The sequence below is a fragment of the Ischnura elegans genome, chromosome X (genome assembly GCF_921293095.1).
Source record: "Ischnura elegans chromosome X, ioIscEleg1.1, whole genome shotgun sequence".
In the NCBI taxonomy this organism is placed as follows: domain Eukaryota; kingdom Metazoa; phylum Arthropoda; class Insecta; order Odonata; family Coenagrionidae; genus Ischnura; species Ischnura elegans.
In genome coordinates this window covers 58,792,501-58,806,749 of record NC_060259.1, presented here as the reverse complement: position 1 = coordinate 58,806,749, position 14,249 = coordinate 58,792,501, and the positions used below count along the sequence as shown (strand labels likewise).

The 14,249-nt window shown below is 41.3% G+C and overlaps 1 protein-coding gene across 2 annotated transcripts in view; it reads left to right on the top strand.

Annotated features, from left to right (window-relative positions):
* The window catches only part of LOC124170940 (rap1 GTPase-activating protein 1-like), a 556,415-nt gene that overhangs the window by 111,583 nt on the left and 430,583 nt on the right, over window positions 1-14,249 (top strand). Inside the window, exon 1 of one of the 2 annotated variants that reach the window (XM_046550011.1) lies at window positions 626-1,059. The exons of the other annotated variant lie outside the window; for it this stretch is intronic. Within the exon in view, the coding sequence (XP_046405967.1) occupies window positions 914-1,059 (146 nt within the window). The 5' untranslated portion in view covers window positions 626-913. Of the gene's footprint in view, window positions 1-625; window positions 1,060-14,249 lie in introns of those variants that run through there. 2 annotated transcript variants of the gene reach the window in all.

Here is a 14,249-nt window from a genome sequence, read left to right as displayed (position 1 = left end):
ACGTGTATTTACTGAATAATTTTTCTTCCGCCCATATTCTTCCTTCCAAGGATAAGTCCATGAAAATAAATAGAGCGAAGAGAGCTTCCCGAACTTTTCGTCTTTCTTTTGTCGCTTCCGTTTCCGGTCTCCCAGCGCCTAACCATCGCAAAGTGGCAACGTTCGGAACTACGTGAACTATTGTCAGGACATGCATTCACACGGCTAGTTCGGCCAACTATCGTTAGGACGATCGCTCGGACAATCGTAATGTGAATTCGGGCCTTCCATTTTTACGTTTACTGAAAACTAATGTCTTTAGACTTCCGTCATTTTTTTCTTAAAAAAAGGAAATGTCACTTGACGGAAAAATCACAACATTTTGAATATTCACTGCGATTCAAGCATGGGGAAATTGTCTCGAAGAGGCTTGAGCGATTTTAATCTTCCCTCTCGAGCAAAACTTTGGAAGATAGTCTCTCAAGAACCTGCTAGATGGCAGGAGTAGTGACGATGAAAAGAATACACGACGCCGCCGCAGTTCCGCGTCTCCCCGCTCCGCGGCGCTTGCGCCCCACAATATCGGACGCCCAACCCCCGCAATATCAGCAGACGGCTCGCGCCCCACCTCAACACGACGCCCCCTCCCCTCCACGATCACCCCGACGCGAGTGTCGCGGGCTAGCCACGGAACATTCGGCCTGCCGCCGCGTGCAAGCCGACAGCATCCCTCTAAACTCCCGCGGGAGACATTTGAGGGCGTAAAAACGACCCGCCTCACATCTGTCGCCGCACGTTAAACGAGCGTGTGTGACGCCGCGAGGCGAGGCCTCCGGTAGCATCGGGACAGCGCCCGGCGCACGTTAATCGCCTCGGACGATGCCGGGCGCCTGAAGCCGGCGCCGACGTCCGGTGCTGGCGAGGGGGTTCGCCCATGGCGGATCGGAAGTCGCGGCCGCAGCTTCAGCGATACCTGTCCGAGGGGCACGACGCCCTCGGGGACGGCGATGGAGTCCGCCGGTCCACCACGACACTCTTTGGACACCACCACCACTTCCACCTGCCGCGCTCCACCGAAAGGTCGGTTACAACCACCACCATTGCGAATCTCTTTCCCTCCCGCACCTCCTCAGCGCCCGCACCACGATAACGGGAGTGCCGATTGTCGGGGCCACCGCGGTGGCCGACTTCCTCCGAGCTGGATATCCGTGTCGCGCCAAAATGTGCCGCTTTCTTCGCCGTGTTGGTATCGGGGCGTATCGCGCATCGCTTCTGCGAATAAATCTGCACGCGGGGTTGTGGGGTCTTTGCAGGGGTTGTAAGAAAGCCGCACGGCGCCGGTTGTGACGGGAGGGAACGGAGGAAAAAGCTGCCGAAAGAGATTAAAAAGGAGAGCTTTCTCCTTGTTTTGGTTTATCTATGGCCTCAGATTTGTTTGTGTCATTGATTTTGCTTTAATCTCTATATTGTACATTTGCATAACACCCTGCGTTACTACCATAATAACGCTAATACCATAATATCGCCTCTCGGGTGTTTGGCATGGGGTAGTATCTATTCTGTTGACAGTATATCAGTTCTCACTCAACAAGATGGGTCGAGATTTTCCGCTAAGGGGCTGTAAGGGCCGGTTATCACGATAGGGGAATATGAATTGTCATTTAAGGGCGAAAGAGGGGAAATTTTATTTGTTTTGGCTACATGATTGCCTCAAATTTACTTCCGGTCTTGAAAGGTACGTGACTCATTGTATTCAACTGATGGAGATACCATTCATCTTATTTCATTACGCGATATTTTGAGGGATCCATCTCTGGGCTGTATGGACACCGGTCATGACAGTAGGGAGCGTGAAGAAGCTGTGATAGAGTTAAAAGGATTGAGTTTTGACTTTATTTTGGTCCATTTAGTGTATAAATCAAATTAGATTTTATAAATGAACAGCACATTAAAGTGGGGATGGAGATATTTTTTACTCGTCAAGAATAAATTCCTGTTATTTATCTACATGCAATGCGGAAGGGTATGGGCGGGACGTAGTGACACCGCTTGTAACGTAAGCCAGCGGCCGAAAGGAATTGAAATAGTAGACAAGATGGAAATTCGCATTCTTTCACATTGCTTTATTGTCTCGATCACGAATAGTACTCAGGAACAGTGGCGTAGCCAGGAATTTCGTTCAGGGGGGGGGGGGGGGGGGGTCGTCCAAAACCAGGGGGAAAATATTTTTTTTAAACGGGGTACTCAGTAATGGGTTTTAAACTAATTTTAACACTTTTCATAATCGAAAAAAGTTCATTTGTTAAAGAAATATTTTGTAAATTCATGATTTTTCAATGTTTTGTTTTCTTTTATGAAGGAAAATAACTGTATTATTATATTTCGGGGGGGGGGGGGGGGGTCCGGACCCCCCTGGCTACGCCACTGCTCGCAAATGATAAGTTGGATTATGAATCTAAGTATTCGCCTGATCGAGAACGTAAACTTATTGTTTCTCTGCACGTCTCGTTTAGGGAACTCTACTTAGTTGTTGGGGTTTATAAAAACTTGTGACGGGAGAAAATGGGAATCAAAAGTGTTATGACAGAATTTACTTCTCTTTATCCGAATAAATACTTCCGCATCCAGATTTTCGCTATTGCCATGAATGGGATTAACGAGATATGCGTATATTTGAACGCATCCGATCCAAGATATGCTATTCTCAAGCAATGAGGGATACCCAATATGGGCGTACCCAGCGAGGGGCAGCAGGGGGTTGCTGCCCACCTAGAACTAAAGTAAATTTAGTTCAAAACGAAAGTATTTCTTTTATATCCAAGAAAAGTGTTATAAGTATAAAACATGTTATTAAAATAAAAAATATCTTTTTCGAGCAAATAATTTAAAAAATAATAAAACGCCATATAATTAATAAAATTTTAAAAAGTTATAATTCTCTAGAAAGTTTGGTTTCCTAAACCTTTTCTAGGTTACAACTTGAACGACCATGGCTTGCCCCCCTTTATTTTTTTATCCTGAGTAAGCCCTTGATACCCCAAAAGATTTCATCAGGGGGAGGGAATGCCGGTAATAACGGCTGAAAATGAGGAAAGCAACGAAAAGTGTCGAAAGAATGGGAATTTTGCATTTTTTTCGGGGATGAATACCTGACTCAGTTTTTGTTGCTTTCATCAAAGTTCCGGGATAAGGAATTTTTTTTGTACTTTCCTAATCGTGATATCTCTCTCATTTACCTCCATATTCTCATTTGAAATTTATTAGGCGGCGGAAAAAATATTTTTCGAACTAAAATCAATCACCAGCATCAGTTTTTTCTCTCAATGGCGTTCCCATGAATAACGCCTTTGATGGCTCTTTCATTTAGAAGTGGTATGCATTTATGAGAGGATGCAAGCGTTAAATTCTTTTTTTTACGGATTTTCAGGGTTGTTTTAATGGCTAAATGTATACTGGAAAATTTCTTATTACATGCAGTCAACAACACATTTTTGGCACATTCAAAAATTCAGTATAATTTTTCATTATATAACGTCTTCATCGTATGGAACGCGTTATTGTCCAATAAATCTATGCTACTACTATCCAAGCTTGTCAAGCTTTTGACGGAGTGTTATTATTTCCCTCCGGATATCGTTTGTTATCTCTGAAACCGGGAATGTCGCGTTTTTCCTTGTCCGCCTCGACTGAATCAGACAAGTGTTCGTAGATGATGCGTTGTTTGATACGACGGCCTCATCGCCCGCCGCGCTGACCGATATGCATTGAGAGCCGCGCACGCGGACAAGGGCGATGAGTTAACGTCTCAGCCTCTTCGAGACAATGAATGGCGAAATGGGGTAGTCTGCTTCTCATTCACATCCGAAGTCCTATATAGAAGCTGGCGTTGAGGTATACCCCAAGGGATTTGATCAGGGTATAAGTGATGCCGGTAATGATGGCTGAAAACGAGGAAAGCTACGAGAAGTGTTGAAAGAACGAGTATTTTCGATTTTTTTTCTCGGGAATGAATACCTAGTTCAGTTTTGTATTGTTAATTAATGGTACTAGATGGATAAAATCTTTTGTACTTGCCTAATCGTGATAGTATCTCTTTCATTCATCTCCATTTTCTCATTTGAAATTTATTAGACGGCGGGAAAAATATTTTTCGAGTCGCAATTCATCAAATACATCAGAGTGAGCCATGAGTTTCCAACTTGATAAGGAAGGTCAAGTAGCTTGATGGAAATTTTAACTTGAATTTAGCCCTTTCTAATCCAGTGTTTCTTTTAAGCAACATAAAGTATGAATATCCCTCATTGAAAAAATGTGTGTCTTTTCTGTTCTTTTAGGATAGATCTGAAAGACGAGTTATTTTCTGCTGTAAATTTTAATTGACAAATATGTAGCTGTCATGATAATTGCGTTGAGGTGAAGACGTACTCATTACGTAAATGACAAATCTTCAAATTTGATTTTTGTCCAAAGAAACACTGGGTTAGAAAGTGTTAAGCGGGTTCTAGCGCAACTAAAATTCACTTTCAGATGAGAGAATTTATTTTTAAAGTAAAATTAAGGTTACAATTATTTACAATTACTTTTATTTAGATTTTGAAGGAGATGTTCGCTCTTTTCGATAAAATTTAGATCAAAACGACCGTATAAATGTTAATTTGAAAGGAGCATGCAATACTTCGTGGATGTTCACCATGCTCGGGAAGCATTTGGAGCCACTTGAATGAGTGAATGAATGAGTAAAGAATGAAGTTACGATCGATAGAAGCCATTTTCCTGCGTTTCCCTGTTGTTTGTGAAAAGCACCAATTGTATCCATCAACTGAAGTATTCCCCTGAAGTTATATCTTGCGCTCCACGGCATTTTGAGGTGCCAAACATAAACAGCTCTTCATCGTAGTGGCGTGACTAGGGATAATCTTTGGGGGGGATGAGATAGCCTAGGGCGGGAAAATTTTTGAAAAATGACGTACCTGAATATATATTTTACACCATTTTGGCACTAAAAATTTAAATTTAAGCAGATGCAATTGTTATATTTCAAAACTAGGCAATATTTTAAAATAACTTTTTCATTTCTCTTATACTTTGGGGGGATCTATAGTCATCTCCCCTATAGTTACGCCACTGCTTCATCGAGTCAGTTCTTCTGTGGCTGCGAATTTTTCCATAAAAGAATAGTTTTTGAAGTGTATGAAGGGCATATTGATGAGCGATGTATCCCCTTAATCGTCGGCAGCCACGGAATTGACTCCATGACGTAATAGTTGGTACTGTCTTCACCTCTATTAGAGGATGAAATAAAATTAAAGTTTGGCACCATTTTGTACCTTCTACTATGAGGGGGGGTAACTTTTTCGTATCATGACAAATGGAAAGGATAAGTAAATGACCCTTGAAAAATATCAATATGCAGTTCAAGTCTCACTATTTAATACCTAATATGAGTAAACAGCGATGGAAAGTATCAATACGTAGATTTTTAACAATCTGGCGATCTCATGAAGTTACGTCGACAGAAATAATGGATGCTCTATGAAATCTCTATACATGATATGGTATTGTGAAGGAGAGAATCGGAATTCGGTGAGAAAACCTCTGCTAAGTTAGGCAAAATAACGAGGCTAGTCTTAACTAACGATGCAACTTTATACTAGTCTTATTGTTAGTTAGAAGACTTAGACTAGTCTTGGAAATGATAGTGTGCATTCAAACTAGTTGACGATTTAAGATGAAATAGAGGGACGCAAAGCTGTTATTTTTTTCAAACTTTAAATGGAATTCTTCAAGGTTAAGGCCTCAGCAATTCATTGCATCAAAATCTCTGCTTCTTTCATGATTTGAACCCAGGCCCTGTGAGTTCTGCCCCCTGCCTCTCAAACACCTCAGCCTCATCCGAGCATGCAGGCATTGCGGTGAGGAGATTTCGTTGCGGAAGGCGAGAATTTGAGCGTTCTGGTAAACCCTTTAATGATAAAATAGTAACCGCCTCGAGCACCACCCACTAGGAAGCCAAGTCAGTCGATAAAGCATTCAATATGAATAAGGGCGCAACCTTTTTCGGCCGCCGGCAGTGGAGCGATGCCGCACACGGTGGAGGTAGGACTCGCCGGGATTTATAGAGTGGGAAAGGCCGTACGATTCTCCTCCCCATGTGCCATTCATGACTACGACACAACCATGAAGTTACTGTGTCTTCAAGGCCGTAGCCAGAAAATATTTTCGGGGGGGTGGGGAGGTTTATGGAATAGTAGACAAACATAAAATTATTTTTATAAGATAAATTAAATAGCGTATACGGTTAAATATGCATATTTATTATAAACCCTTAAAGGAAAATATAAACATATTATTATAAAATTGAATTTAACCTTCTAGCTTTTTTTTTTGCAGCGACCAAATGAATTAACTCCTCGGTGTCGATGTCAATTCTGCGGTCCCTCAGGAGGCTCATAAGTCACTCACCTCTCTACTAATCCACAGCACTATTATTTCACACACTGCACAACAACTACACACACTGCACCTACAAATTCGCGTAGATAATTATTGACTTAAGTCGCATTGGACTACTAGATGTCCCTGCGCCGCTATATAATATCGTCGTGTGAGCACCAAGCGAGCATAAAGTATCTATTTAATTTTTTTCATTTGGGGGGGGGGGGGTCAATCCCCCTTGATCCCTCCCCTGGCTACGGTGTTGTGCGTCTTCCAAAATAATGGCGTACTTTAGTTGTTTTATCGACTCAATGACGTAATAGAACAGTCTTCGCCAATATTAGAGGAAGAAACAGAGTAAATTTTGTTGCTTTGGCACCATTTTCTTATCATTTTCCCTTATTACTTTTTTGCGTGCTTCTCTGCTGTCTTCCTGGACTGCCTTCCACCTAGCGTTAAACATTCCGTCTGATCTTCATGTATAATGCAAATTTGTGGGTAAAATGGAGTCTCGTTTTTGCAAACTAGTTGCAGCCGAACCCATTTCGTATTACTTGATTGTGCGGATTATCCGAAGTAATAATAAAAATTCGTTTTCTCTTATGTTTGCGGATAGGTTTTTCATCTGAGTGCATGACGGGTATGTTGATGAGCGACTTATTCTCTTAATCTTCGGTAGCCGTGAAATTGACTCCATTGCGTAATACAACAGTCTTCGCCAATATTGTAGGATTAAATAAATTAAAATTTTGTAGCTTTGGAACTGATTCATATTTCAATTCTCGGAGCTGTTCGAATTAAATGAATGTCCGAATAAAATGATTTCGGATAAGCGGGACTCAACTGTACTTAAAATTCTACCTGTTATATTATTCTTTTCACATGCTACACACGCTTGCCTCACAACTAACGTCATAAGTAGAGGACGTGATGTTCTATACCTCCAATTGATTCCGATATATTTACCAAGTGCAAGTAAAATAAAAAGACAAAAAATATATGCCATGTTACCATTAAAATGCTTTTATTGTGGAGAATTAATTCCATATCTTAATACTCCGTTTATACTTTCGATGAGACGAAAATAAAAGAAATAGACTGCAAAACGATTATAAACGAATATAAGAAATAGACTGCAAAGAGAGATTTAAAATGCCATTCTAACTCGTAGTATTAAGGATGGCAACCTTGTTTCAATCAATAGGATTTATGGAGTCACTCGCTAGGATGACTGACTCATAGCATGTTTTCCATAGTTCTAGCCTTGCATGTATTTTCTATAGGAATTACTAACCGTTGGCTAGTTTTGTCTTCGTTTGAATATGCATGTATATTTTTCTAGTATGCGTAATATTTCTATGTCCGTACGGTACGCATGTGGCGGTCCTCTTGCATGTTGGTGATAGGTCACCCCCCTGCCAAACACTCTAGAGGTGGCTCGCAGAGTATTATGTAGATGTAGAAAATAAACCTTAAAAATACTCTAATTCGTTAGCTAGGAATTCAATTTTCATTCGACCTTCGATCGACTCTGTAGCCGATTCTGGGAGCGAGAAATTGCGTACGTAGACGATGGTTTTTTATTTTTGATGTCACGTTCTTGTCTTCGAGTTTCAACTTTAACTTTTTGTCTACCCAAAGTTCTATTCAATACCCTCCTTTTTCCATAAGTAATAACTTATACCACTCCTCCGAGAGAAGCTGCTAAAGGAACATTTTTATGTTCTTCACTTAAGATATATTTCTACATCCTTGATTCTTATTTAGGCTCTAGGTTCGTGGATCTTACAATAAGTTGGAGTACTGATCTTGGCCACCTGCTTTCAATTGATTCCGTTCAGTATCCGGAGTATTAGAAAATTTAGTTATTAAATAATTATCGTCGATAGAAAACGATTGTCAATTGTCTGTGAGTGTTGATGATCGTCGATTGCTGTGGGAATCCATTCCTAATGGCGTCAGAGTGGTGGTGTTCGGATTATTCGCCGTTCCTCTTCAATATTCTCCAATACCTTCCACGTGCTGCGATAAGGAACCCTCACGTGCTTCCAAGGGAGGCTGGAATTGAACAACGTTATGAATCCCTTTGCGTTTAACTTGGAGAATGTTGGAGGATTGGAGAGAGAATAGAAGGAAATCAAACTATCCACCACGAGGCACTATCTAAAATCGACGGCCTATGTAGATGTATGTTTATTCGATTCTCAGAGTTGAATCAAAGCCCCACGCGTCGAAGTCCAAAGATGTCGTCGGACGAATGTGCTCATCGAAATTCAAATCGGCCAAAGGCATCAAATGAGCTTCTAATACAACAAAAGCCTCCTCGTAACGCGTGATATGTCAGTGGGTGTATTAGAGGATATATGTCGTGTTAAGCTCGTAACCTCCTTATGAAAGTACAGAGTAAGTTTTGCTTTAATGTACGGAAACAGGAAGGAATTTGGAGGGACTTTAAAGAAAGCATGAAATACGGAGAAAAATGAACCCTAACGTCAACCTATGTCCAAATCCATTGCCTATCAAAGACCAACCACGGCAACAGTTTCCGTCCGTATTAGCTTTTTGGATTGCTTCGACACTGGAGTCCAACGGAAATCGACGAGAAATTATTCCACCCAGCCGCCGCCGTAAGCGTAATTATGACCCAAGGATGAAGAGGTTAGACTTAAACTAGTGGATAAAGTAAAGTGCCTATTGATACAACACTTATGATAATTAGAAGCAGGGGTGTGTTCGAGGAAATGTTCCTTTCGGAATTCAAAACTTCTAAGGATTAATTGCAATTGACGAATCTTGCTTCTATATCCATTTTATGGAGTCTAAGTATCGACATCGGAGTCCAAAGTAAGACGATGGCAAATACTGACAATGAAAATGAAAACAGACCTGTGCGCTGAATGTAGAATTCGATGGTGGTGGCGGTGTCCGGAGGTTATTTGCGGCGTGTCGTGGGCTCCACGCCAATGGTCTCTACGAGGCGCATTTGTCGCAGGCAATTAAAAATTGAGTTCCAATCGTTATTAGGTGCTAATAATGATCAACTAATGACAAACATACTTCACTGAGTGAATGAAATCTTGACGGTTTGGAAATGCGATCTATCCATGATAACACATGAACAAAAAATGGTAATTTCCGGATTTAAATATATAGCTCCGCTACAAGCAATAGTTTCGACACTCTATGATACATTGATAATGTCACAGTGTCGAAACTATGGTCGGTATTGGAGTTTCATATTACATTGTAGAAATAATCATTTGCTGTTTACATTATATCATGGTATGACAGGGAATTTCGGAAGATTCACGACATTATTTTGATCCTTGGCGTGGACTATTGTCTTTGTTCGCGTAACAGCGGCTTACTGATCTATTACTAATCGGAAAGCTAAATAGTGGGACGTAGATATAGGGGTAGGCATGTAGTAAAGGATGAGGCATTTTCATTTTTACAACCACTTTCCTGTCATTTTCATGTAGATATTCACTGAGTAGAGAGGACAGCGTGGACCAGTTGTTTGTGTCCGCGGTACTGCGGTTGACTAGTCTATTACTAATTCGCGGAAAGCTTAATCGTGGCCCGTGTAGACATATATATGGGGATAGGCATGCAGTATAGGATGAGGCAGTGTACTTTTTACAACTTTTTTCGTAATTTGGAAGGTTACTCGGGATTTCCACCGGGTCAGGTTCTCCATCACGGCCGACGTTTCGATGAACGAGTCGTAACGTAATGACGTAAACTTCATCATGCCCTAATGACGATGGACGGCTAGTTCATCGAAACGTCGGCCGTGATGGAGAACCTGACCCGGTGGAAATCCCGAGTAACCTTCCACCACACGAAAGAGAATGTAAAAATGATACTGCCTAATCATTTACTACATGCCTACCCTTATATCTACAGGCCATGAGTTAACTTTCCGCTGATTAGTGGTAGACCAGTAAGCCGCCGTGCCGTGGACACAGACAGCTGGTCCACGATGCCCTGTCTACCCAGTGAATATCTACATGCAGACGAGTAACCATCCACGACAGAATACGCCGGGAAAGCCTGCTATTTTTCCTCTTTCGTGTCGTCTGCATGCAGATATTCACTGTGTAGAGGGGACATGTTCCTTTCGCAGCCTCCCACGGAAGCGTGTGAGTGCCCTTTGCCGTAACCCGCGGAAAGTGGAAGAGAAGGAATTGGTGAGGCGGGGGCGATATAGTGATTGCACGCGGTTGCATGTGGGGCAGGCCGTCGGGATGGACTGGAGGGGAGGGGTGGGGTAGGGCGTCATGGGGGCGGGAGAGTGAAGTTGAATGAATGGGGGCAGATGGGAGCGTGGGGCTGCAGGAGAGGGGGAGGGGAAAGAAGGGGGGGGGGGTTTCGCCGCCATTCCTCCTCGTCGCCGGAGCGCGCTCGTAATTGTTCGAGGAACGTTTGATGTGGCGGTCCAAGTTGGGGGAGAAAATATCGCATTGGTAAATCAGCAATCGTCTCTCATTTCCCTTCTTTTCGGCTTCCGAAACAAGCGGCGATAGTATTAGGGTAAAAAAAATAGTATGAAGCGGACCCGATTAATTAAGAGGGAAAAACTCGCGTAAATTGTGTGGGATTTTTTTTCCGACGGCGTGGCCCACTGTGCCTTCCTGAGCTGTCTTCCCGGATTATATTCCGTGAAACTTGTTTCTCAATAAGTTCTGCTGTTTCGTGGTTTCTTTTTGCCGGTCTCGGTGGCGGTGGGGTAAAATTCTTGCCTGGCAAACAAGCGGTCGCTGATTCTTGTCCCGCCTGGGTAGGTTGCCTCCAAGGGGACAGCATAGATGAGGCACAATTCTATCCCGTTGAAGGTTGATTTCTGTTGCCACTTCGGTCGCATTTTAATCGTTTTTAAAAATGTCTGCGACGCGGTCATGAGTGCATTGTGATCCATTAAAAAATATATATAATGCATTATAATGTTTGTAATTGCGAGAAATAGCATGAAAAAGTAATGGTCTCGAAGTATCAAATAATCATCAACGTAGATTTCGGTTAACACCCCTAATAGGGTAGTTTCCTTCATCAAAGAAAACGAAAGGCATTGATTGCGATTCGTTACCCACCATTAGTGTATTCATAATATACAAATTATTTGGTTTTAGAAATACCGGTTTAGACGAATGGCAATGGTCCATTTTTATCCTCATTTGAAAAGGGCCAGATTGGCGCCCATGCGATGCCACTCCACGTGACGTCACAGGGACCTAGTTTCTATACGAGAAGTTTAATAATAGTTTCTATCGTCTGAGGTTACCAATGCATGCATGAGGCACAGAGCTCAGGGAAACATGTCTTAATAATCACTTATTAAAACTGGCTAATGTCGGAAAGTTTTCTTCATTTGATAAGGTATTAATAATCCTTATTTAAGCCAAGCGCTACCAGCCAGCAGGGTACTCAGCTACCCGCTAGCAGTCTGCGCCGTATCAGCGCTCAACTCGCCTCAAGGTCACCTCACAGGGCGGCAGCGGGAACCAGAAATACGTCACACGGAGAGATTTCCCGGCATTCATACTTACGCCTCGCGTTTTCGCGCGCTTGAAAATTTTCACTTTTCCTTTAATCGCGAAAAATAGATATCGTCATGTAAAAATCGAAAAGCGTGAAATACGTACTCCAGGAGTAATAATCTTTCGATTTAGGCAATAAAAAATAATAGGAAACCACCCTATTGAACATTATATCCCCTTGAAACTCGGATCAATACGTCCGTCAACGCTGTGAATGGCGACTTCAGTAAACCCATTTAGCCAATTACAACCCAATGTTGCTCCTAAGTAACATCAACATTATGGACATTTTCAGCTCTATTCAGGAAAGGTTTAAACTCTTTGTTCTTTTGTGCTGCAAAGTTTAATGGCGAAGTATGTTGCTACCACAATAGTTATGAGTAGAAAATATTCACATTTTTAAATGAGAAATCTTGGAATTCCATTTCTCCCAGAAGCAGCTCTGGGCTAGAAAGGGTTAAATGCGTGGTGGGTGGCCGTGGGTCAAGGGCACAGTTGTTCCCTTAGTCTATTTAGTATGTTAGAGTTGTTAATATGTTGAAAACCTCGATGTAAAAAGCCATATAGAGCTGTTTTCGGTGTAATGGGAATAAATATATTATACTGACTTTATTGAGAGTAAATCGTTTGTTATCAGTTTGATTCAATGACGTTTGTCTAGATCCGGAAACGTTTGATTTTTGACAAAAATATCGTTGTATTTGCCTTGTATTGTGCAATTCAGTGCCTGCGATGCCTGCTTCGCCGGCCACTTGAATCCTAATGAGATGGAAAAATATATTTACATCTATATCTGAAGTGATTTTTAAGATCTTCCCTTCAAATGCCAAAATTTTTAGGAAGAAGTGTGCATCACTTACCTATTGATTAATTACATAGTGGTTTAAAAGTTGAGGGTGAAGTCGGGTCAATGCTCGTTTTTTAGTTGTATTATATTAGAATTAATGTATTTAATGGATTGTTTTAAATTGTTTTATTGGGACAATGTTAAATTCTTATTTGTATGAGATTAGAATTAGTGTATTATTTTTACCATGGATATATCTATTCTGTTTCTGTTTCTTTGTATTATGTACTTCCTGATTATATGTTACCACCCGACATTATGGTCGACTTGTAACAATTTATGTAATAATAAATAATAATAATAATATCTACATAATATCCCGCAAGCCGTCTCAATAGGCGTGTGGCGGGGGGTGTTAGGACAATAGCCGCTAGCAAATAAAAAGGAAATGCGCCAGCGAAGTTCCCCTTATATTGTAGTCCATTATTGTTTGGGAGAAAACAAATTCCTATACCTATCGGTTCAGTAAAATGTCTCTCTAAATCTATCCTTTCTGTCGGATCTGGAATTACAATGGGGTTCTAATATGATGGTCTTCAAGTTGCTCTGAAAATTGCTTGTTCTCAATTTCTCAAGCAATCTAACCCTAGCGTATAGCCTGCGAATATCTACCGGCTCCTATCCCAATTCGTTTAGCATTCGTGAAAATTTTTCTGTTTTGTGTAACGTTTTTTTCACATTATGGGGTAAGTTTAAAGTTATAGCATTATCAGCATAATCACAGGAATAGCTATGTAAATTCCACAGCAAACTTTTTGGATCTACGTTGGTTTCATCATATTATTGCCACTATTAAGGCATGATAACCATTACATATCGGACCTGGAAATACAGTAGGGTTCTAATATCATTTTCTACATGTCTCTCTATAAGGTATCTATTCTCAAATTCTTATGCAACCTAACTCTAGCGCGCAGCCTCCGAGTATCTATACTGAAAAGCAAACGGCGTTAGTGTCATAAGAAATGACCGAATGATTCCTTTACAATGAACGAAACGCGTTTGGATCATGCAAAAGCGCTAAGTCCAAAATTTCCTTGCCTCATCTTCCTTTCCGATGAGTTGTAACGTTTCCTAGTTTTTTTGTGTTTTATCTGTGTATTTCACCCGAATTATCTACGAATAAAATTGTTAAATACGGCGTGGAACTTTAGATGGCCACTTCGTCCCTATCGATTTGCCTGACCTTCATTTGCAGTACGTGTTCATGAATATTTTTTCTATACCCCGTTTGGGCTAATACCTTCATCTGCACTCGACTGTATCAGCAGAGAGAGATTTCTAATAAAAAACAATGAGCTGACCCTATAAAAAAATGCTAAAGGTCACGCATGTGTGGGAAGTTTAAAAGCTTTTCCACCTGGAAGGCCTTTTTCAATTTTTGATTCCCGAATTTTTGTTATCATAAATAAGAATTCGGATTAAAACACTCGGAGCATGCAGCGTTA